The sequence below is a fragment of the Physella acuta genome, unplaced genomic scaffold (genome assembly GCF_028476545.2).
Source record: "Physella acuta isolate Inbredline_101_S28 unplaced genomic scaffold, ASM2847654v3 ptg000590l, whole genome shotgun sequence".
In the NCBI taxonomy this organism is placed as follows: Eukaryota; Metazoa; Mollusca; class Gastropoda; family Physidae; genus Physella; species Physella acuta.
In genome coordinates this window covers 376,194-402,500 of record NW_026732109.1, presented here as the reverse complement: position 1 = coordinate 402,500, position 26,307 = coordinate 376,194, and the positions used below count along the sequence as shown (strand labels likewise).

At 34.0% G+C, this 26,307-nt stretch overlaps 1 protein-coding gene across 1 annotated transcript; it reads left to right on the top strand.

Moving 5' to 3' along the window:
- Positions 1-14,037: 14,037 nt before the first annotated feature.
- Positions 14,038-25,716, top strand: LOC131947229 (collagen alpha-6(VI) chain-like). The gene is made up of 9 exons (XM_059308375.1): positions 14,038-14,065; positions 17,309-17,391; positions 19,020-19,249; positions 20,760-20,922; positions 21,128-21,301; positions 21,975-22,033; positions 22,746-22,902; positions 25,104-25,162; positions 25,561-25,716. Exons 2-9 carry the CDS (start codon positions 17,328-17,330, stop codon positions 25,705-25,707), a joined length of 1,053 nt encoding a protein of 350 aa, XP_059164358.1. The 5' UTR covers positions 14,038-14,065; positions 17,309-17,327; the 3' UTR covers positions 25,708-25,716.
- The last annotated feature ends 591 nt before the right edge of the window (positions 25,717-26,307 follow it).

Sequence of the window (26,307 nt, the reverse complement as noted above, 5' to 3'; positions counted from 1 at the left end):
ACGCACCATACTGGGGCGCCAGCGGAATCGCCTGATTCAACTTAGTAAACGATAATAGTACCCCAACTTATTCACAGTCATTTGCACTCACTTAAACGAACGTAGGTGCCATAGAGAACACGGAAAACCCGAGGCGCCAAAAAAGCGTCCTATCTGGGCGCCGGAAAACGCTCTGGTTAGATTCAATTAAACACTATAGTTACCTTTCTTATCCATCGTCTATCGCACTGTTCAAAACGAAATTATGCAACATAGCGCTCACAGGAAAGCCTGTACGCCAAATCGAACACCGCCGGGGCGCCGGCAGACACGCCCGACTCAATTTAGTGAACGTCTGTAATACCGCAAGCTTATCCGCAAACGTAAGCATAGAGGACATTTAGGCGCATCTTCTAAACTGTTATTGATTACGTTTAATATTAGTAAACAGTACGTTCAGTGTATAAAAAAATAAAAGGCAATATTTAAAATATCTGTGTTTTACTCATCATATTGCACTTGACCAATCCACGCTGATTATGTAACATAAAGTAACATAAAGTAAAATCCCCCCTCCCCCTAATGTAATGTTTTTTAAACGGTACTAATTGTGTTTTCAAATTTTATCAAGGGGCGTAAGTAGTGTTAAGGGAGTAAATGAAAATAATTTTAGACATAAATAGAATTTTTGTGAAGGGTGTTACATTTTCTTTAATTGTGTTTGTTACATTTTCTTTAATTGTGTTTATCGCACATGCAATTACTTAACACTATAAGTTTCGAAAACGAAAGTATTTTTGTAACACCTTCAGTATTAATTTTTAAAATTATTATTTTGGAGGATGAGCACTTTAGATATATTACACTATTGCGATCAAGTCTATTTTTTTGTATATTCCTTTGTAAACACGGGTCCGTCCGCTGTCCGCTGTCACATATAGAATTGAGCTTTATATATTAGATTTCCCAAAACCTATGTAATACGATTCAAAATATTTAGAATTTAATTGTAACTGTTGAGAGAAGTATAAAAAAAAACATTAGCAAATTATTTCGGCAATTTAGGGCGGAAAGTTAAATTTACCCAAGTAAGAAAATGTTTACCCCACACTGCTGGAAAAAAGGATATATAACTCAATATTGGTAAACTAGGCATGCTGCCCAGCTTCGCTTAGGCTTTCGAAAACATTGAGAATTTGAATACTTAATTAATTCGCCCATATAAGGCGCCGGTCAGTCGAGGTCAGTTTTGACCCCCTCATCGTAGACTTTTTGGCCAACCGGCCCCCGTGTTCTGTCGCCCCAAAGCAAGATCCAGCCAAATTTGAAGCGCGTGCGGCGCCGGGAAGTGCCCTATGGGGCACCCGACAACTTAGCTTTATAGATCATCTTGATCTAGATCTAGAATCTCTAGATCTAGATTATCTAGAATATCTAGATCGAGATCAATATCTAGATCTAGAATCTCTAGATCTAGAATCCAAATAGATAAAATACATTTTTTAAGTTTAGGCCGAGAAAATCGTATTGTATACATTTCATAGCGTACAAGGCTCTAAATAATATTTGAATGAAATAGTTCATTTCTTTTTATTCTAAACTCGGAAGATGACGTCATCAGTTTCGTGCTCTTTTTTTAGTGTAAACAATAAGCGACGTCATTGTTAAATGCGTTCTTGTCCCAAGTTTATACACTTTTCCGGTTGCATAAATAATACTGTTTCTCTATATTCGAATACGCCTTTATTTTTTATTTTTCTTCTTTAAATAAAATTGTGGTTATACATTTAAAACATCTGACATATTATTTTCAACAAAAGTCCGTAAAAAGTTCTTCATCTATCGCTGCCGATTCTGACGTGATGTCCGGTGAAAATATTTTGCGGACAGAGAGAAGTGCGCACATGGGGAATTATATATTAGGATGAATTAATAGGTCGGAAGTATAAAAAAACATTAGCAAATTATTTCAGCAATTTCGGACGAAAACTTAAATGTACACGGGTAAGAAAATGTTTACCCCACACTGCTGAAAAAGATATAGGCCTATAGCTCAATATTGGTAAATGAATTAATAGGTCGGAATAAAGTATACTAAAAATACCGATCGTGAAAGATTTGTCTCATCTCTTATTTAAACGATTTAAACAAAAAGAAGGAAACACTCTGCAAAACACTGTGATATAGCTTAGGGGAAATTAGGTGCACATACATCTATTATTTAAAAATGATGTTCAGTTGACCATGTTTTGTCATTACTAGGGTAAAAGTTGGAAGTACTAATCATTTGCGGCTCAAAGGAATATACAATCATCAATATAATTAACATTTAAGAAAGTCTCTTCTTTTACCAACAGTCCAATTAAACAACTTTGGAAAACGTTAACAGCATTTTGAGGTTTTAAGAAAGGGAACATTTTGTCTATTAACCCACTGGGTCGATCTACGACATTACTAAGTCTTATATTATGTCGTCGAACAGATTCTTAAAAAAATAATGTTGTGTCTTATTTAAGGATATAACCGGCTAATTGCCCACATGGTCGAGTGATCTACTAAGGTCCATGCAAAAACGAACACATAAGTATGCCTACATGCAGGTCAGTTTTTACGCATTTTAATGTTTTCATGAAACGAAAACTATTTTTTTTTCTTTTACAAACGTTGGACCTGTCTGTGATCTCACGAAGTCTCCTTGCAAGTAGTCGGTGAATTAAATATACGTGCCGGCCCGCGGCATAACATACGCCGCTATTTAGTTGTTTCTAATTTTCAATAATTCATAATTTGTGAATTCGACAGTACCAACGCTGACACTGAAAATATTTCTTTAAAACACTATAATTAGCTCGTTAAGGACCATAACCCCCCCCCCTTCCTTCCCTCCCCCCCCCCCTCCTCCCCCCCCTACGTTTAAAATCGTTGGCTCTGCTTGTAAACATTTAGAGTGAACACAGCTCACTAAAACCATGTAGGGGTGGGGAGGTAGGGAGAGCGTTTGCAGCTTGTTTTCTAACGGCTCGAAGAAGAGAATTATATATATAGATATATATTCTTTGTTGAGCAAAAGGCCGTAAACACTCTAGCATAGTTTCCTAATCTCACTGTCGTTCTCTCCTCATATCTCACAGTTTGGCAATGGTTTGGGAGTGAATTTTATTTGCAAATTTTAATTTTTTAAAAAAATCAGAAAATGATTATAAATGTTACTATTATGATTGTGTTTTTTGCCATTTCGTCTGTTCACAAATCTGTATCTGATCGTGTGGCTGCGGCTGAGTTGACCTGTTGGCATAACCAGTACACTGCCATCAGAAATCTGGATCAAAAGTACATTTGCCGTAAAAAATTAATAATTTGATAACATAATTATTAAAATATATTGGCATTTTTTTTTACTACGGTTACTTGTAAAGATTCCTGTTTAAAAATAGCGATCCATTATGCTGTAAAGTCCATGTTTCCTGACATCAGTGTAACAAAGGACAGTGATGTCAGCACTAAGCCCTGCCGCATTTACTTTTCCAACGCAAGTCAGGTACCCATTAGAGCTCTGTTGACTCAAAAACGTCCTACAGTCACAAATCCGAACCGAGATCCGAACTCGAGACTTTTGGGCAAGTGGGCAAACGCTAATTCAGAGTTAATTTCTCTTTATCGACAATTGTAGTTGGCAAATTAAACATCTAAATGGAAATATGTCTCAACAGTTTTCATATCTCATAATTATTAAATAATCTGGCTTTAAATTGATAAGCTATTTTTATACGTCGGTCGTCTTTTTCATTGAAACTATTTGTTTTCTGAAATTAAGTTCTTAGTATTGCTAAATTTTGTAAAATGACAGCACTAAGTTATCGCAATTTTACTTCTCAAAACCTCAGAGTAGAGAGTAGAATATCTATTTAAAGTATTTACAAATTTAGCCTTGCAAAAATAAATAAGGTTGACAGTTTTCTTTATCCTATTAATCTTAAATTAGAAAAAGTTTTTTAAGTTTCCACAAGCTAAAAAAAAACAATATTCACGTTTCAATTTATAACGATTGTTGCAACATATTAATGTCCATAAAAGCTTTAACAGGGGTGCTTTTCAATGAAAAAATAAGGAAGACAATCTAACTTAATTATAATTAGAAATAATCCGAGTCAAGGGAAGTAGATATTTCTATTCTACCATGCAGTCGAACGAAATACATTATGTAAGTGGTACACAGATTTTCACACAATTCTTTTAGCATTAAAAAAAAACGTTTGGATAACAGTTTATATTAATGACTACAAGTAAAATAACTACCATGGCAATGAACAGTGCAAAGATGTTCGAAAACAAAAATGTTGATCCCCTCCACTAGCACACTCTGCCACACACCACAACACACTACACAGTAATACCGCACTACTAATTGAGTAATCGTGTTAATGTTTTATTCGTATGTCGCATTTACATAATTTTTGAACGTGTACCAAGTAAAACAAATATCGTTTAGTTATTAATAGTTATTTTGCTGAGAAATGACTTTTCCCTTCCCTCTCCCCCTCCATCCACACACTCAAACATTACAACATATTCCAGTTTAATTACTATGCAGACTGTCTTTGTCTATGTCATATGTAAATGTCCTTCTTCTTTTGAAAGTAAACATATGTCACCTTGCTAAACAATTTGTCTAGTCCTAATGGCTGTTATAGCCTTTTGTTTCGCATGTCAGTTCAATATGGCCTGGATCTTTTAATGATATTTTAGCCCACGCACGAAATGAATACATAACAAGCTCTACTTGTGATGAAATGCAAATATAACAAGGAGACAAGATATTTAAAAATGTATTCCTAAAACAAATGACTCATCATGCAGACACGGCCTAGGTGGTCTGTGCAACGAATATCAATTGTATCTTTCATAGTAGTACATTTCTTTCTATTCAAGACATTATAATGTGATTGCATTTGTCGATACCATTCGGGCTAAAATGTAAAACATACGTTTTTCGTGTCCTAACTTGCAAAGCAGTGTGCCAGGAGGGAGAATAGTGGAAAGTCAAAGGCGATATTAGATGGCTGACATCAAGGATTGGACGGGGCTGCCCGTCTGTGAAGTGATCAAAGTGGCAGTAGACTGAGATGATGGCGAAGATAAGGTCAACTGTGGTGCCTCAACGACCCAAATAAGCCTTAAGAGACGACGATGATGATTATCTTATATTTTTTGTTTATTCTTGTTGAATTACAAAGTACAGAGACTGAACTCAAGTGTGTTTTTCAGGTCTTTCTTTGCTTAAAGCAAAGCCATCACAAGTTAATCGATAAATTGAAAAAAAAAGTTACCAAGTATCATACTTTAATAAACATTTATTTGTTATATATGTGTGTAGATTCTAAAACAATCCACCCACCCCTCCCCAGCGAATGGTTAAAGTCTCAATCAGCAACTCTATTATTTGCCAACCTTATTGTCATGAAACGTTATGGTTTAATATTTTATCTTAATTGTAAAACAAAGTCACGTGATCTCTGAGTGACAGAGGGAATAGATTGACCAATTAAGTGATGTTTGAGCGACACCACAATGAAATAAACCGGGAGCAATCACCCCTAAACTTTCTCGAATATTCTTTTATAAAAACAGGGGGATGGGAACTCATGATATAGACATGAATTTTAATCAATTTTAAATACTTAAACTTTTTAAAATAGAATAAAATCTCGTAGAATAAAGAATTGTACACCTGTGAACGCCACATAAAACGTGCATAATAGTACGGAATATTATTAGTTTTAATTTACATTCGTTTTTTGATAAATCGGAAATAGCGTAAATTAGTACTTTTAATCAACGGAAATTACTCAAAATTTGACAGAATGGGCTTTTTAAAAATTCAAAGTAGAAAAAGTACCACTTCCGGTTATTGGAAATCGCTCAAAAGTTTATCAGGATCTACTATTTTGATAAAATACTTATAAATGAAATTTCATCAACCTAGCTGTAACGGGAATCAAGTTATCGTGTTTACACACAGACACACACACACAGACAACGGACAGAATTGCAAAGTCCAGTTTTTACGACTCGATAACGCATAAAACGCCATAATGTTTATATATTTGTATTTATAATTTTTGCCTGATTAAAATAATGTGATGTGATGAAGGACTGAGGAGTAAAACGGTGAAAACTGTCAAAATTTCATTTTATTTTTGTGCACGATTACAATACTTTCTCTTTACTTCGTATATACGAGAAAGTAAAAATGGCTATGTGGATTTTATAACTATTGTGCATTTCTCTATAGTGTCACGAAAACTCATTGAAATGTATAATTGTTTAAATGGATACAAACTGGTTTGTCAGTAAATATAATATGTCGATTTGGTGTCACCATCTGTTTGGTGTCACTGGCCATTGTAATGGACCATGACTTGTGTATTATGTAATCAGCATATATACGGCATTTCCCGGACATATACTACTTTTAGAACTAAACCTAACCACAACCAACCAAAACCAAAACACAAAAAAAAATACAAACATACGCAAACCGAACAAACTACACAAACACAAAGAAAACGCAAACATAAACATTAAAGCAAAGTGATCACAATCTAGCCCGGGGCGCCAAAACGCATCATGCTGGGGCGCCAGCGGATTCAACTTAGTAAACGATAATAGTACCCCAACTTATTCACAGTCGTTTGCACTCACTTAAACGAACGTAGGTGCTATAGAGAACACGTAAAAGCCCGAGGCGCCAAAATAGCATCCTATCGGGGCGCCGGAAAACGCTCTGGTTCGATTCAATTAAACACTATAGTAACCTTTCTTATCCATCGTCTATCGCACTGTTCAAAACGAAATTATGCACCATAGAGCTCACAGGATAGCCTGTACGCCAAATCGAACACCGCCGGGGCGCCGGCTGACACGCCCGACTCAATTTAGTGAACGTCTGTAATACCGCAAGCTTATCCGCAAACGGAAAGATGGAAGTAAGCATAGAGGACATTTAGGAGCAGCTTCTAAACTGTTATTGATTACATATAATATTAGTAAACAGTACGTTCAATGTATAAAATAAATAAAAGGCAATATTTAAAAAAGATATGTGTTTTATTCATCATATTGCACTTGATCAATCCACGCTGATTATGTAATTATGTTTCTAACACCAAAACAAAGTAACAAAAAGTAAAATCCCCCCCCCCCCCACCAAATGTAATGTTTTTTAAAAGGGTACTCATTGTGTTTTCAAAATTTATCAAGGGGCGTAAGTAGTGTTAAGGGGGTAAATGAAAATAATTTTAGACATAAATAGAATTTTTGTGAAGGGTGTTACATTTTCTTTAATTGTGTTTATCGCACATGCAATTACTTAACACTATAAGTTTCGAAAACGAAAGTATTTTTGTAACACCTTCAGTATTAATTTTTTAAATTATTATTTTGGAGGATGAGCACTTTAGATATATTACACTATTGCGATCAAGTCTATTTTTTGTATATTCCTTTGTAATCACGGGTCCGTCCGCTGTCCGCTGTCACATATAGAATTGAGCTTTATATATAAGATTTCCCAAAACCTAATACGATTCAGAATATTTAGAATTTAATTGTAAGTGTTGAGTGAAGTATAAAAAAAACATTAGCAAATTATTTCAGCAATTTCGGACGAAAACTTAAATGTACACGGGTAAGAAAATGTTTACCCCACACTGCTGAAAAAGATATAGGCCTATAGCTCAATATTGGTAAATGAATTAATAGGTCGGAATAAAGTATATTAAAATTACCGATCCTGAATGATTTGTCTCATCTCTTATTTAAAAGATTTAAACAAAAAGTAGGAAACACTCTGCAAAACACGGTGATTGAGCTTATGGGAAATTAGGTACACATACATCTGTTATTTAAAAATGATGTTCAGTTGATCATGTTTTGTCATTAGTAGTGTAAAAGTTGGAAGTACTAATCACTTGCGGCTCAAGGGAATATACAATCATCAATATAATTAACATTTAAGAAAGTCTCTTCTATCACCAACAGTCCAATTAAACAACTTTGGAAAACGGTAACAGCATTTTGAGGTTTTAAGATAGGGAACAACATTTTGTCTATTAACCCCCTGGGTCGATCTAAGTCTTATATTATGTCGTCGAACAGATTCTTAAGTAAAATAATGTTTTGTCTTATTTAAGGATATAACCGATTAATTGCCCACATGTCGGAGTGATCCACTAAGAACCATGCAAAAACGAACCCATATGTATGCCTACATACTACATGGTCAGTTTTTACGCATTTAAATGTTTTCATGAAACAAAAACTATTTTTAGCGCAATTTCCATTCTGGAGAATTGCGTTTATTAACCCGTCATTTCTGGATGGATGGATGGATGGATGGATGGATGAATGTGTGTCCGCAGCTGTCGTATCTCCTCCTCAACGAAGCAATATCGATGACCAGTTACAAAAACAATTATGTTAAGCAAGTTACGAGGACGAACATAGGCCATAAAAATTCCGGGTTTCTTTCATGGATTTCCCGGAAAAGCCAAAAAACCTCGAAAAAATGCAGTTTTTGACCCATATCTCGGCAACCAGACCACTTAGCGACTTGAAACATGTACCAATCGATTCCTGCCATAATTTAAAACAATATTGCCGAAGAAAGTTTTCAAAAATATCCTTTCGTTTGGTCACAAAATTTTTTTGAATTAATTAAAATTTGGACCGAATTAGTAGGCATTTTATGCAACCACACCACACGCGTCATCACGTTCAATAGCTGCGACGTCACGTTCGGTAGCTGGGCGCGCAATGGTTTTTAGTCATGTTACTCCATTGTAAATAAAACATGTAAAATACTGAAAAAAAAATTAATAAAAAACGTTTTAATAACTAACCAATGGTTTTACTAAGCCTGCTCTTGATTTACGCTACGACAGAGCTATTTCTAGATAACACAAGGAAATTGCGCTAAAATTGTCACTAGACTTTTTTTAATTACTTGTTTTCTTTTACAAACGTTGGACCTGTCTGTGATCTCACGAAGTCTCTTAGTAAGTATTCGGTGAATTTAAAACAAATATATTTTTTGTTGAGCAAATCGCCGTAAACACTCTAGCATAGTTTCCTAATATCACTGTCGTTTGCTCCTCATATCTCACAGTTTGGCAATGATTTGGGGGTGAATTTTATTTGCAAATTTTAATTTTTAAAAAAAATCAGAAAAGGATTATAAATGTTACTATTATGAATCTATTTTTTGCCATTTTGTCTGTTCAAAAATCTGAATCTGATCGTGTAGCTACGGCTGCGTTGACCTGTTGGCATAACCAGTACACTGCCATCAGAAACCTGAATCAAAAGTACATTTGCCGTAACAAAGGTAATTTTTAAACTTAATTATGAAAGTATATTGGCATGTCTTTTTATTTTCTATGGTTACTTGTAAAGATTCCTGTTTAGAACTACGAATCCATTGGGCAGTCAAGTCCATGTTTCCTGACATCGGTATAAGAAAGGACACTGTGGTCAGCACTAAGCCCCGCCGCCATTACTTTCCCAACCGCAAGTCAGGTACCCATTAGAGCACGGTGGACTCAAAAACTTCCTACATTCACAAATCCGAACCTAGATCCGAACTCGGGAATTTTGGGCTAGAGGGGAAACGCTGATTCAGAGTTAATTTTTCTTTATCGCCAAAAGTAGTTGGCAAATTAAGCGTCTAAACAGACATATGTCTCATCAGTTATCACATCTCATAATCATTTAATAATCTGGCTTTAAATTGGTAAGCTTTTTTATACGTCGATCGTCTTTATAATTGAAACTAATGGTTCCATGACAAATGATCTGAGGACAAATGATCTCAGGACAAATGATCTCAAGAACAAATGATCTCACGGGCAAAAGATACCAGGACAAAATATATCAGGACAAATGATCTCAGACAAAATATCATGAGATCATTTGTCTTGTCACCAAACTAATTGTTTTCTGAAATTAAGATCTTAGTATTGGTAAATGTAGTAATATTTTGTAAAATGACAGCACTAAGTTATCGCGATTGTACTTCTTAAAACCTCAGAGCCGTGAGTAAAATATCTGTTTAAAGTATTTACAAATTTAGCATTGCAAAAAAAATAAATAAGGTTGACAGTTTTCTTTATCCTATTAATCTTAAATTAGAAAAAGGTTGTTTGAGTTTACACAAGCTAAATAAAAACTAAATTCACGTGTCAATTTATAACAATTGTTGCAGCATATTAATTTCCATAAAAGCTTTAACAAGTGTGCTTTTCATTTAAGAAATAATGAAGAAAATCTACCAGAATTATAGTTAGAAATAATAAGGGAAGTCGATAATTCTATTCTACCATGCAGCCGAACGAAATACATTATGTAAGTGGTGCAAAGATTTTCACACAATTCATTTCGCATTAAAAAACAAACGTTTTCTGTACAGTTTATATTAGTGACTACAAGTAAAATAACTACCACGGAGATGAGCAGGGTATATATCAAGAACAAAATGTTGATCTACTCCACTAGCACACTCTGCCACACACCACAACACACTGCACGTCTCGGTATTCGACTACACAGTAATTTCGCACTACTAATTGAATAACTATGTTAATGTTTTATTCGTATGGCGCAATTACATAATTTATATCTGAACGTATATAAAACAAATATTGTTATGTTATTAATAATGTGGGTTTTCGATGAGAAATTATTTTTCCCTCAAACTCACATTCAAGGTTAATTACTATTCAGGCTGTCTTTGTCTATGTCATATGTAAATGCCATTTTTCTTTTGATAGAAAACATGTGTCGCCGGGATGAACAAGAAAAACACTTTGTCTCACCCCTATGGTCGTTCAGCGTTTCGATCGTCAAGATCGCTCAATATAGCCTGGATGTTTTATATGCATTTTACTTCACGCACCAAGTGAATAAATTACTTGCTCTAATGCAAATAAAATAAGGAAACAACATATTGTTAAAATATATTACACAAACAAATGACTCATCATGCTGACATGGGGAGGCTATGCTGGTTGTGTAAATTGTTTCAATTTTATCTTTCATGGCAATGTTCAAGATGATTATCTCTTCGTATTCTACCTTGCAAGGCACTATGTAAGGAGGAAGAAGAATGTGAGGGCAAAGACGACATTGGACGGAAGACAACAAAGATTGGACTGGGTTGCCCATCGCAGATCTAATCTAAGGATTAAAGGACAGTGATTGATGGCGATGAATTACGAAGTTATTAATACGGGATAAGGGACGACGATGATGATGACGATCGTAACTTTTTGTTTTTTCTTGTTAAATTGCAGAGCACGGAGACTGAACTCAAGTTGGTTTGACATGTCTTTTATTGTTTAAGACCAATCAATTAGAAGTTTCATCGATTAATTGAAACAAAGGTTACCAAGTATCCTGATTATTAATACATTTATTTGCAACATATTTGTAGATTCTAAAACAATCCTTCACTCCCCCTCCTTAGCTTCTGATTAAAGTCTCAATTAGCAACTCTATCAACCTTATTTTCTTGAAACCTACTTGGCTTATGGTTTAATCTTTTATCTTCATTAACAGGACCATATTTCGTGTTTGTGTCACTATCTATTTGAGTCACCCTTCAGTTTGTGTCACCTTTTATTTTGTGTCACCCGCTATTTTGTGTCACCATCTACTTGGTGTAATTAAATGATCTATAAAAATTTTTAAAGTAAAGTTAAATCACATGTTTTTAGCAAAAATATTACTTTTGGAATTAACCCTAAACACAGCCAATCAATACCAAAACACACCAAAAAAACCACAAAAACAAACCCCGCAAACATAAAGCAACATAACGCAAACACAAACAAAAACAATAACACAAAGGCAAACCTAAACGAAAACAATAACTCAAAATAATGCAACGCAAACGCGAACATAACACAAACTTAAGGGGAAATGCTCCGTTTTTTAAAATATTTTTTAACATTTAAGATCTAAGGCCGTTTGAATAATTTTACAATATATGTATAAAAGTATTTACCAGCAAAAAAAAATATATATAAACAATTTTCATTTGTCATAGAAACCCATTCAAAAGTTTCAAAATTTGCATATTATTTACCACAAACCTTTTTCTACGAAAGCTATCTCAATTCCTTCGTGACAAAAGTTTTATTTCTGCATGAAAAACAATTAATGAAAATAAGGTAGGCATTGTTTAACAAATAAACAAGTATTAGGCTCAGAAAAACAGCAAAAACTAATGAAAAGTAGGTCTTGAAATTACCATATCTGTGTAATTTGTAAAGCCAAATGTAAGCTTTGGGTGTTTCCGATATTATTGAAAATACGCTAATCAAATACATTAGAAATGCATATTTCCAATGGTGCCAATGAACAAAGTATCCAAAAGTGCAAGAAACCCGTCATGACAAAAAAAACACGAGTTTTGTGATTTTTGTAAAGAGCATATCCCCTTAAATGCAAAGATAATCGCATAGTGCTCACAGTCTAGCCCGGGGCGCCATATCAAGCTCTGTTCGGCATTGGAGGAACAGCCTGATTTAACTTAGTAAACGTCTATAATAGTCCCAACTTATCCTTAGTCTTTTGCACTCACTTAAACGAACATAGACGCGATAGCGCTCGTTGGAGGCCAGGGGCGGCAATAGCACTCCGTCGGGGCGCCAGAGGACGCACTATATGACTCAACAGCTGGTCCACACATTGCACAGCCATTATTTTTGATGACTGAACAGCTGGCCAAGTCATCACAACATACTTTTTAGCTGTATGAGTGAACATATGACAACATACAACATGATGAAATATATGAGTCATCTCATTGGGGATTTAAATTAGCTGATATACAAAATAGTGAGTGGTAAACATATAAGCATTTCAGAATATCATAGGCGAAACATTTTTTGGAGAACTGTAGAAACGATTATGGTTCTTACAAACTAATTTTTTTAATGACCTGTATAAATATTTTTAAAAAATATTTCGACCAAAAAATATCATTATACAGATAAGCAGACTATCAATTTGAAAGTATTCAAACAAAATAAATTTTCAACGAACTGACTTTGTAATTCAAGTTTGCATGTTGGTAATAAACAGAGATCCCGAATACTCTTTTCTATATTTGGCTTTTGAATTAGCTGAGTCGGGCCAGTTTTTGAAAACCTATCAATCTATACATCTAATCATGATTATAACCTCAAAATCATCAAAACTACCAGCTACGAAAAAGCAAATATAATTGTCAAGACAGACACGGAGATATTTAGTATTGAATTTGTTGGGTGTATACTAATAGAAAAACATTGTATACAACATATTAGTTTAGTCTGACTGTTAAAATAACATTATTGACAACAGACATTCACTCACCAGGGATCGGCGTGGTCGAGTCGGTATAGCTCATGGTTGCTAAACCGAAAAGTCTCGAGTTCGAACCCTCGGGCAGATGAGGCTCGTTAGCTGGGGACAGCCACTCTTCTAGGAGAGACAACTCCAAAATTAAACAACTGCTGCCTTGTAGTTTGTTCTTGGTTGGACAAAGGCTATGGAAGCAAATCCAAAAAGAAAAGCAGGCTGAAATCGGAGTCAATGGCCTCAATGGCGCATAACCAGTTGACACGTAACGCTTAATTGTGTTGGAGGCGTGGTCGAGTCGGCAAAAAGCTCATGATTGATAAATTCGAACAAAAGTCTCGAGTTCAAACCCACTGGCAGATAAATCTCGATCCCCTTCAACACTAATAATTAAGAACGAAGAAGAAGAAGAAGATTCACTCACCTATTGTCATTCACTATATTTCTCTCTAAAGTGTAAAATAATAAAACATATCTTTGAACTATATTCACCTTTTTGACATGCACGATAAACCATATAAGAGTGTAGGCCGTCAACAAGCCTATATTAATTATTTCCTAACGTTTCAACAGTTCTTCAATAGAATGTATAATTAATAAGTAAATATTTATTGAGGACATTTTCAGATAAAAGGTTAGATAGCTTGTAACTGCAGCAGTTAATGCGCTTCGAAATTTAAGAAAGGTAAGTATCATATGAGGCCTAATATATATATATATATATATATATATATATATATATAAATATATATATATATATATATATATATATATGCATGTATTGTTTACAATCAGAGCTAAATATATTTACTTTATAAATGATTAAACAGCACAGCATAAAGAAAGTTTGTCAAAGCGGAGATCGTATAAAAGCGAACTTTAAAATCCGAAGGAAAACTAAAGCTTTAAAGGGAAAAAATAGTATATTTTTCCCTTCATTAAATGATTAAATTAGCTACATCTGTTTGTGGTCTTAAAAGATTACTTATTAAGCTAATGATCAGGAGTAGTTTAGATCACTGTAATTTTTACACTTCTCTTTACTGGCAATTGCAAAAAAAAAAAAAAAAAAACCAATATTCACAGCGATTTTCCTGTTTCAAAAGCTATGATTCTGATTGTAAAATAAAAAGTTAGCCTATTTTTTGTTTGGAGTTTACATATTCATCTTTTGGAGGCAGTTTTAGCCTTATCCACAAAGTTTTTATATTGTTTGAACCAAATTGACCAGAGGTAGGCCTATTTAAGTATATGTTCGTCGTGAACATCAGTACAGGCTGATCATCTTGCCTCATTGAAACAAGTTCTGAGAATGTTTTATTTTTATTTTTGTACATTTATTCACCTTACTGCCCATCCCCCATATACTTTTAAGACAATTCATGTAAACATATGCGCATTTGTTTAGATCAGTTGACAAGTAAAGGACATGTAGTTTCAATTTCTGCTAATATTAGCATATCAAAGTTAAACTAAATCGAATTGCCCTACGTTTTTAGATTGATCTAAAAACGCACAGTCTATATGCCTCTCTTATAAAAGATGTATGGTTGAACTCATCATGACAACTGAATCAAAGGCTGCAATTGTGAATTGTGATTGATATTTAGTTAGTTGACGATCAAAATCCAGCAGTAATAACACAAACATCAGATGTAGAGGAGCTGAAGTTGACAGACCTGCTGACAAAAAAACGCCTCGCATATGCCTTGCGCTGAGCTAGGGGCCGATAAGTAAGACAAGAAATTAATTAGGGTACATAACATGACAGTTCGTAGTTTCAGTAATGTGTTTGCTGTTGTTGTTTTTTTTTTGTTTTGATGAACGTATTTTAAATATTATTTAATTAATCTCTGAGAAAAACGCTGGTAAAACCTTAGTAATGTGCGGGAGAGTGAATTAAAGAATATGTCTTTTTTTAATATAATATTATAGATAATTGAATAATAGATCACCATTTTTGGTTAAATCAATTAAAATATCCTGAGATTTATTTTTATCAACCCTGTTCGAGATAGTAAATTTGCTATTAAAAACAGCAGCCATATTAAGAAAATATTATTTAGAGTAGCTTCCCTTAATTTGATTGACTTGTATTTGTATAGGCCTACAAAGCATTATTTTTTTTTAAATTCTGCTCTTTAAAAACTGAGTTTACAAACAAACAACATTAATTCTAGAAGTATTGTGATATGCAAATAGTATCCATGTATAGAATCATGTTTTTTGTACTAATGTTTATTTGATCGTTACAGTTTGAGTTTTTCTTATTGTTTGAATGTTCGCTATTTTGATTTCAGTTTTTTTTCCATTAAATTAGTGATTCTATTGTAAATTATTACATTTTTTTTACTTCTTTTTACCTTAATTAAACCCCAACCTCCATCATATTTTAATTGTTAATGTAACAAAAAGTCATAATGTAAAAAAATTACGTTTTGCTCTGCCTGTAAGATCTTTAGCCATGTTTTTCATCATTTGTTAAAATAGAGAGACAAAATTTATTATCCACCAGCTTCCCTTGTAAAACATAATCTAAAAATATCAGCCACTCCACCCCTTTTGGTTATCGTTTGTTGTCAAAATGTCAATATAAAACACCAAAATGAGTAACATGGGGCTCTCCATAAATGATGTCACATATGATTTACTACGGGAGTGAGTGAAGACTTGTGACATCAACTCAGGCGACTCCGCAATTTATGACGTGTAGGTCTAATGAAAGGAGCTGATCGGCGGAAAGTTACCTAGGTTATTGATGGAAAACCTCTGTAATGCTATGCTAAATCAACATAACTATACATAAGCAATAGTATACGTATACCTTGCTCAAAACGAATCATCATGAATGTTTCAAGGCTAAGCATAAGTGTCAAAGTGCTTGTTTTTTGTTTTTTTTTCTATAAAATTAGCCAAACGGTTGGCGATACCGGTACATGACGTAACGCGCGAGCGTTAACTCGGTGACGATGTGCTAAGTGGGGGATGAAAAAGTGGGGTTCAAGAAATGCGACTCAGCCTGCATTTTACATTTCTTGACCCTTCTAAATATTTCTATCGTCCCCACTGACAAAATAGATCACCAATGAATGACACGTCATACTTCTACAGCTGGTCTCTCCCACAACCATCCCGTTTTCAGGAGAAAAAAAAAACCTGACTCGTCTTAAAATCACATCGCTGAGTTCTAATCAACCTATTCCTACCATAAATCATATATTCTATCTGAATTAATATGTTCATCATCATATTTGTTCTGCAATAGCGACGTCATTTATTGGCGATCTAATATTGATTTGATCACAGCAAAAACAAGTGTTCAAAAGTTCGACCTCCCAACAATTGTTGTGGTATTGGATGCACACTAGTAAGTTTGAAAAGGTCTATGAGTCATTCATTTAAAATATATTGGGAAAAAAAAGAAAAATTACTATACATGCATATTTAAAAAAAATACAAAACCATAATGTAAAATCAACACAACAGACATGCGAATAGACAATTTTCAGGGGAAACTACTTTATTATTGTTCTTGAAACATGGCCGCTGCTTGTATTTACTCATTGTTGTCTCGACTCTCGAACAGGGTAGTTTAAAGTTTATTCCACGATATTTTTGACTGGTTTGGTCATGATATGTTATTTAATTATCTGTTATAGTTTGTAAAATACGTCATGAATATGCCCAAATGATAAATATTCATTAGTTACCTCCACCGCACTTTACTAGTTTCGTTCGAATTTTCGACGCTAAACTAAGGTTTTACCAAGACGCCACTATCACGCCGCTACCCTGCTTACCCCTCTGCGTACGCTACTGATGTATATATATATATATATATATATATATATATATATATATATATATATATATATATATATATATATATATATACACACACATATATAATATTTTTTACTGACTCAAGACAAAAAAAAGAGAAGAAAATGTGGGTGTTTACTTTTGCAAAAGTGTTGATCCTGCAATCATTATTAGTTAACGCTTACAATGGTAAGTAAATGTAACTTCACGATAACATCCCCTAGTATGTCTTTTTCTGTATAATATATATATGTTACGGTCAAAGCCCGAAGTGCGACCAAAGCCCGCATTCGCCGGCCAATTTGCACATTGTCCGGCTCTCTTGACCAAAGCCCGAATAGCTTAGCACTGAGATCGTATTTCGTACATTGGCCGGTCAATGCGCGCACTAGCCGGGACGTACTGGTTAAAGTCCGAACACCTTTAACTTGACAACGTATTTCCTACATTGGCCGACTAATGCGCGCACTGGCCGGGATCTGATGGCCAAAGTTTGAAAAATTTTAAATTGACAAAGTATTTCATACATTGGCCAACCAATGCACGCACTGGCCGGGATGTCCTAGCCAATGTTCTATCTAGACTAAGTTGTGATCGCGTTTTCATTATTCTGGGTGCGGTTTCATTGTGAGTAATGCATTGTTTGTATAGCATTCTATACGCAATGCGACATGGACCAAAAGGGCCGTCAGACCAAGTGACAGACATATCAGATGGTTGCCAAAATAAATAATCCAAATGCTAATGGAAGAGAATTTGTGAATTAAGTTATTTCTGAACTAAAGAACATGTGGACTGAACTTAAACTATTTCACGGAAATCCAAGGTATAGCCATATCGAAGGTTCAGTAGAACGTGCCAACCAAGATGTTAAAAACATGATGATTACATGGATGCAGAAAAATTAATCAGCTCATTGTGCTGAGAGTCTCAAAAATGTATTCAATTTATGAAAAACATGACAATAATAAGGCCAACAGATTATGTGTAGTATATGAAAAATATTGTAGTGTAGCCCATTCTTGTGGATTCTGTAGCAACGATGTCCATGCAACATTCATAGTAGCCGGTGAAGCAGACAAAGGGTACGGAGGGAACATTACTTGCAGATTATGTCACAATAAACAAGAAATCATGGACAACAGCAGCATCTCATACTAGCTTGGCAGCTTGCAAACTCAAGGTGCCAAGACGCTAAAACAATCAGATACAAATTTTAAACAAGCTGAAGTGGGAGATAATGTTTGCATCCGTATACCAGATGTAGAAAGAGGTCGCTGTGATCTCCGAAGCGTCATTGCAGTTGTCATCAGCGTCGAGGGCGTTTTCTACAAGCTAGGAACGGAACGAGGTGTTCTAAACCAACTATATGCTAGAACTGGGTTTTCAATTCTTCACAAAAAACTGCTCTCATTGTCACACTTTGGCACTGAGGAAAAATCACTACGAACCTTGGGCTTCACAGTCGCTGACCGGTGGCCAAGGCTACATTGGCCGGCCAATGCGTGCTTTGGCGGACTTCGGGCTTTGACCGTAATATATATATATATATATATATATATATATATATATATATATATATATATATATATATATATAATATATATATATATAATATATATATATATATATATATATATATATATATATATATATATATATATATATATATATATATATATATATATATATATATATATATATATATATATATATATAAATATATATATATATATATATATATATAATATATGTATATAACAAAAAAACACATAGTCAAAACCTATAAAATCAACTCTAAACTATCGTTCCACAAGCTGACCTCAGATGCCCAGACAACACACAAGTTGACGTGACGTTTTTTATCGACTACGTCAACTGTGCTGGTACCGTGAACTGGAACAAGGCGCTCCAGTTTGTGGTTGACGTCATCAAACAGTACAAGATCGGACCCAATGACGCCAGATTTGCTGCTGTCGGTTACGTTAAGGGCGCTGTCACGTTGTATGACATCAGGAGTTTGACCGATTATGCTGCTTTTGAAAAGGTAAAGAAATTAGATTTTTGACCGCTTTTCATTTTTTTTTGTAAGATTATTGTAGATAGTTTAAACGCCTTAATATGAAGTCACAGTTTGATACATACATCTTCAACCTCCTACGTTTACTGTGAGTCAATCTTAAGTTATTTATCTATTAAGAGTCACACTGACAATTTAGATGAAAGAATGCAAAATATGACTTATTTCTTTTCAAATATGTAAAAAAACAACGGAATAAGCTTTAAAAATATATTTTTTTTTTAAATTTGAAAAGATAAGAAAGCAAGAACACTGATGCACGCTTAGATTAAAACCTGTAAGATAGCATGGCTCAGAAGTAGGTTGAACGCCATGATACTTTAAAATCTGTAGTTAAAAGTAAGGTAGCATCTATAGAACTACCTTCGCATTTGTGTGGTACCCATGATAAGGATATAGAAGGTGCAGGATGGTAGTTTAACTGTGTAATGGATGTTTTACTACCGTCTTGCTGCGTCGTGATCTAGGGCCAGCTTAATAGTTTGAGGGAACTGACATAGCCAGAATCTTCGTAAAATTGTTTTTGTCGAATATAATTAAAAGGTGGATGTTATTTTATTCAGAATCCATTTCTCTATCTGTCTGTATGTATTAATGTGATCTTAGTGACGTAGTTGTTTATTTATTAGATTCTAAGTAAACTAAAGTGGGAAGGGTAATCCATCAAAATGTCAAAAACAAAAGAATGTTGGACGGCAAGCCTTTTACAACAGTCGGTAATGAATGATATATAATATATCAATCTCTATATAAAAAAAGCTATTTATGTTTATTTGTTTCTCTTTTATGCATTACTACACCTTTCATCCGATTGCCATCACACTTTAGGAAATTGTTGACAATAATCGTGGAGAGGTTTCTGAGGGAAAGAAATTAAAATTCGCCGTGGTGAGAACCCGGGAGGGTGCGATTTTTCTCTATATACAGTATACAAAAGAAAACAACCAAAAGTTGGAATGCGGTTCGTCATCATTGATCAGAGTGCCATGAAAGTTTGGGGAGATGATAAGAATACTCTAGGGGAGGCTTCCGCAAAAAAAAAAAAAAAAATCTTATGGGCGGTGCCCGAAAGTGTGCGATTTTTGTCAATACATAATTGTGCGCCCAGAGTCCCACAGCGGCTATTTAAGCACTTAACATCCGTTAATCGGGCGTCCTGCATAGCGGGTAAGGGGTACTGCTGTATTCAGCGGATGGTTTTCCTTTTTTCTTTAAAATATTACATAATATTTACTCAAAACTTATAACAATTCATTTTCCCTTAAATAGAATATGTTAACTATACTGCTAACAAACATGGCATCTATAGGCCTAATTTAAAAAAAAAAATTGTAATGTAACTATGTTCTGGTTGCATCTGTAATAAGTGGATGCTTTTCATAACTTTAACTTTGGCTTCCTTTGCTTGGTTTGTTGCTTAAGCTATTGACTAGCATGACTTTACTTAAAGATTTGCCTACAAAAACCACTTCCCCAGGCTTTGAAAGGACCAGGAAGCCAAAATGGCCCAGCCCTGACTGATCAAGTCTACAACACCATTTTGGGATGGAACATGTTCTCTAACAAGGAGACAGCAAGAAAATCTGCTCAAAGCGTCGCCGTTTATATCGCTGATGGTTCCTCGGCTTATTTCAACAAGTGTAAAGTTTACGGCTTTAATTTTATTAGATTAAGTCTGATAAATTTAACTTCTTTCGCTTAAGATATATGTTTTGTCTTGATTGTACTTGCCATTATCTTTAACTTTGTTTTTATTAATACACTTTCAAAGCTAATATTTTTAAAATGTTTGCCTTATCTTGGTACAACACATTAAAATTAATTTGATATGTATTCCCATACCAGCGACCAACCCGTTGAAGAGCCTTAACGTAAAGATTGTCACCATTGGTATTGGCAGTAGCGTATCTGTGCCAGGCCTCAAAGCTCAGTCCTCGTCCCCTGATGACGCTCTACTGACCGCAAGTTTTGACACCTTGTCTGACCTGAAAAACAAAATTATACAAAGGACCTGTGGGGGTAGGTGTGGTGGGGTTAGTTATTGTTCATACATTTTAGCTTTTGAAACAATCTTATATAAGCCCCATACAGAAGGCATCCTGACAAATTAGTAAGCTATAAAAATGAATTCATTCCAAAGTAATAGTATAAATGCAAAACAAAAATAAAAACACACAAAAAAAGGACAGGGGAAACCATTACACATATCAGGTTATTTTGATTCATAGTCTTTGACCGACTTGCCAAATAAAAAGGAACACTATTCATAATGTCGTTGGGCGTAAATAAGACATTTTAAAACTTAATTATTCCAAGCCAGTAATGAGCCGATCTGTGTGTGATTTGTTGTATCATGATGCATTTACTTTGCAATGAAATGATTTAATTTAGAATTTAGTGAGACAGTCTTCTAATATATAGGCTATATACACACATATATATATATATATATATATATATATATATATATATATATATACATATATATATATATACATATATATATATATATATATATATATATATATATATATATATATATATATATATATATATATATATATATATATATATATATATATATATAATAAAAATTGCGGGAGGGCGGGCTTTTTAATAAGTTTTGCCTAGGGCGCTAAATAACCTGGCGCCGGCACTGCTTATGGTGGATAGTATATATTTTTATTTTCAGCAAGTTGTGTTGCCTACCCAGGGGTCACCCTTCAAACTTACACCAACTTAACTAACCAGGTAATACTTTTGTTTCGATACGGAACTCATCATATAGTGTTATAGAATGATTGATTAGATAACGCATTGGGAAAATATTATTTAATTTGGTTGGTGTTAAAGCAACTGGAAACGATTGAACTGTTTATATTTCATGGTAAAATAAAAGCTTAACAAAGTGAATATGTGTGACAGTTTCATTAGTGCTGTCCGTATTGCCAATTAATATTAAGTTGACTATAAATCTTTATGCCTCGTCCAATTAGCTAAAATGAACTTAATTAAATTCCCATAAGTTTGTGTACTTATTAGATTTTTTAAATAAAAAGTGATTGAATTTTAACTCACTTCATTTATATAAAATCCAACGTAAATGAATACGATATCGTTTGATAAATCTTATCCTCTTACATTAGTTTATACCAGCTACATTAAGTAGTCTTGGTAAAACAATTAACACTAGTTAGCGCTTTTTTAGTGCCTGAGTAAAAAGCTTTAATAAAGAAATAGTTGCAATCATTTTTTTCGATACAACCATATTAAAATTTTGCGTATTAAACGTATACCAGAAAAAAATAATACTAAGAAATTCACCCCCACCCCCCGCCCCCCACCCCGGAAGAGCACTTATATTTGCTTCAGTAATTAAGATATGTATTTCTCCCATTTTCACATCACCCCTGATAAGGTTAACCCTTGTCATGAAAAGTTAATCTATCTTTATTAACTCTAGGACTGCTTTAAAAAATGTTTAGCGAGTCGCCAATGTTTTTCGTATCTCTACAAACTTGGCACGAAATGTGATCTAATGTTGATGTCTGGAGCTGCAGTTGACACAGCTAATAATGAAGTGGAGGTGAATCCGTATATCAGCTGTATCTCAAACGCAGGTGATTCTTTAAGGGGGAAGGCTCTTAATTAAAACGTTTTATTGATTTAGTTAGGGTACTTTTAAAGGAAATATTGGCAAGCATCCGAGACTTTTTTAAAAATGTGGTTGCCATGGCAACTGCGGCCATCTTGAAAAAGCAACTTTTTGTGTAGTTCTAAAATTTCATCAACTAGTATATATATATATATATATATATATATATATATATATATATATATATATATATATATATATATATATATATATATATATATATATATATATATATATATATATATATATATATATATATATATATATATATATCGGCAATGTAACCATTGATCCTTCTTGTAGTAACCCTAATACAGTCAGCTGGCAAATTTTTGTAACACAAAACGCTCTAGAAATATATATGTTTTTTTATTTTAAAGATTTGGTATGGCGAAATCTATCTATCTATCTATATATAAAGCAATGTTTGTGTGTGTGTGTTTGTCTTTTATGCATTACTACACCTCTCATCAAATCGCCATGAAACTTTGGAAAGTTGTTGAGAATATTCCAGGGGAGATTTCTGCGAAAAAAAAATTCAAATTCGCGGGGGTGGCGCCCCGGCAGCTCGCGAGTTGTTTTTTTCTCAAATATACGGTAAATAAAAATGAAAGTCGATTTTGGTTTGACAACATTCATCCGATCGCCATCAAACTTTGGTGAGTTCATAAGAACACTATGTGAAAGGTTTCGGTGAAAATAATCATTTTTAATTTCGCAAGGGCGGCGCCACGGGAGGGTGCAATTTTTCTAAATATACGGTACATACAAATAGAAATAGATTTTTCTTTGACACCATTCATCTGATCACCATCAAACTTTGGTGAGTTCATAAGAACACTCAGGGGAAGGGTTATGTAAAAAAAAATTAATTTCGCAAGGGTGGCGCCTCGGGAGGGTCCGATTTTTCTCTACATGTGCAATATATAAAAATAATAAAAGTGAATTACAGTGACACTGTTCACACAATGTCCATGAAACTTTGTGAAGTTGCTAAGAATATTTCTGGGAAGGTGTGTGTGGGAAAAAAAGTTCTTCTTCTCTTCTTCTTCGTTCTTAATTATTAGTGTTGAGGGGGATCGAGATTTATCTGCCAGTGCGTTTGAACTCGAGACTTTGTTCGAATTTATCAACCATGAGCTTTTTGCCGACTCGACCACGCCTCCAACACAATTAAGCGTTACGTGTCAACTGGTTATGCGCCATTGAGGCCATTGACTACGATTTCAGCCTGCTTTTTCTTTTTGGATTTGCTTCCACAGCCTTTGTCCAACCAAGAACAAACTACAAGGCAGCAGTTGTTTAATTTTGGAGTTGTCTCTCCTAGAAGAGCGTCTGTCCCCAGCTAACGAGCCTCATCTGCCCGAGGGTTCGAACTCGAGACTTTTCGGTATAGCAACCATGAGCTTTACCTACTCGACCACGCCGACCACTAATGTCATTCTATTTATAATATATGTAAGATTTGAAAAAGTCTCGAGTTCAAACCCTCTGGCAGATAAGGCTCGATCCCTTTCAACACTAAAAATTAAGAACGAAGAAGAAGAAGAATATAATATGTATATTAAGTGTGTGAAACAATTAAAGACAAGATTTACTAAGCGTGTTTACTTAACCCGTAGGATATATAAAGTAACGTGAATTCCCTTTGTATTTAAATGGAGCTGGTAGCCACTGTGAAAAAATAAAGGCATTATTCTTGTCAGTAATCACTTTTAAACAGTGCGAACCCGACATCGAAACCTACTGCTATTTCAAACTAAAACGGACAGAACACTGTTAACATACTAAGAATTAGCAAACGAGCACCCAATGGCTTAAAAAAAAAGTATCTTGCATCTAGTCCCAGCCAAATCCAGTGAACCCCAACACTTATCACCGTATGTTCTTTAAGCATTGTCCTAACAAGTCTAATTATTTGGATATTTTGGCCTTTAGACAGGACGGTTTTCACTGTCGAGCTAATTCCAAAGTTATGTCTCTGTTTTTGTATTTTTCGTCTAGTCCTTAACCACATTATTGTTAAGGGATAGTTCAGAGGCACAGATCCTATTCTCTTATCAAAGTAATTTTTTTGTGAGCATACACAAACGCGTCTATGATATGGATGATGTATCATTTTATTTATACGATTAATATAATGAAACAAAACATTTGTTTAAACAGGTGACTGTTTGGTGTATTCGTTTCTTCGTCCATCAGTGGCGACTTTTGGTAGTCACAAGGTAATTCTTTCTACATCTCACTACATTATAACGGGGGATATTTAGATGTGTGTTTAAATTGTTATGAACAAAAAATGGAAAAAAAGTTAGCGATATTTAATATAGTGAATCTTAAAATGGTGCAATCTAACTTATTTTAAAACATTCACATTGTTCATTTTATGAACACTTGTTTTGACAAATACTGTAACAAATGATTTATTCATGACAAAAATCATTATGAAAAATTGGCAATATATATATATATATATATATATATATATATATATATATATATATATATATATATATATATAGAGAGAGAGAGAGAGAGAGAGAGAGAGAGAGAGAGAGAGAGACCTGTTACCTGTACAATAAATGTACATGTAAAATAATATGTCTTCTTTTCTCACTAATAGGATTGTTTCAACTCTTGCGTATCAAATCCTAAATGTCTAGGATATTCCTATTCCAAGCAATCCAAATATTGTGGTCTTACCACCTTAAATGGAACAGTGATTGACACAAAATCTGACAAATCAACATCAGGTTATTTTCGCTGTTAAATGCCTTGAACAAGGTTGCGAGGCTACAAAAAAGCATGCAATTTGTAACATTTAATTAAATAATAAAATAAAATAATTGTGTCAAACATTTTTTTTCAATATCGATTATTAAATATCAGTGTAGGTTCTCTTGTCTAAGTCTGATTGTATAGTCAGCTTAAAGTCTATGTTGACGGACAGTAAATGGGTAAACATTTTTTCTTAGATTATTATTTATTCTGTCTTTTATCACAATTTTTCATAAAAAATTATGATGAAATAAATAAATTAAATATACCAAAATAAGTATCTTAAAGACGTTTCGGTTAATTTTCATTTAAACAGCTTATATTTAAAAACTAAATTTGGAAATAGTCTATAATTATTTTAATTACTTGGTTGACTAGAAATAATAGAAATGTATTGTACTTTAATTTTATTTGGTTATACAGCAATTATTGTAAATCCTGTCTGCCTGCACCCCTGCCTGTCTGTCTCTCTGCCTGCTTGCTTGTTTGCCTGCCTGTCTGTCTGTCTGTTTCTATAACTTTACTTATATAATACGAGCTGACCCGGGACTTAGCATACGCCGCTATTTAGTTTAATTCCTATTTTGCAGCA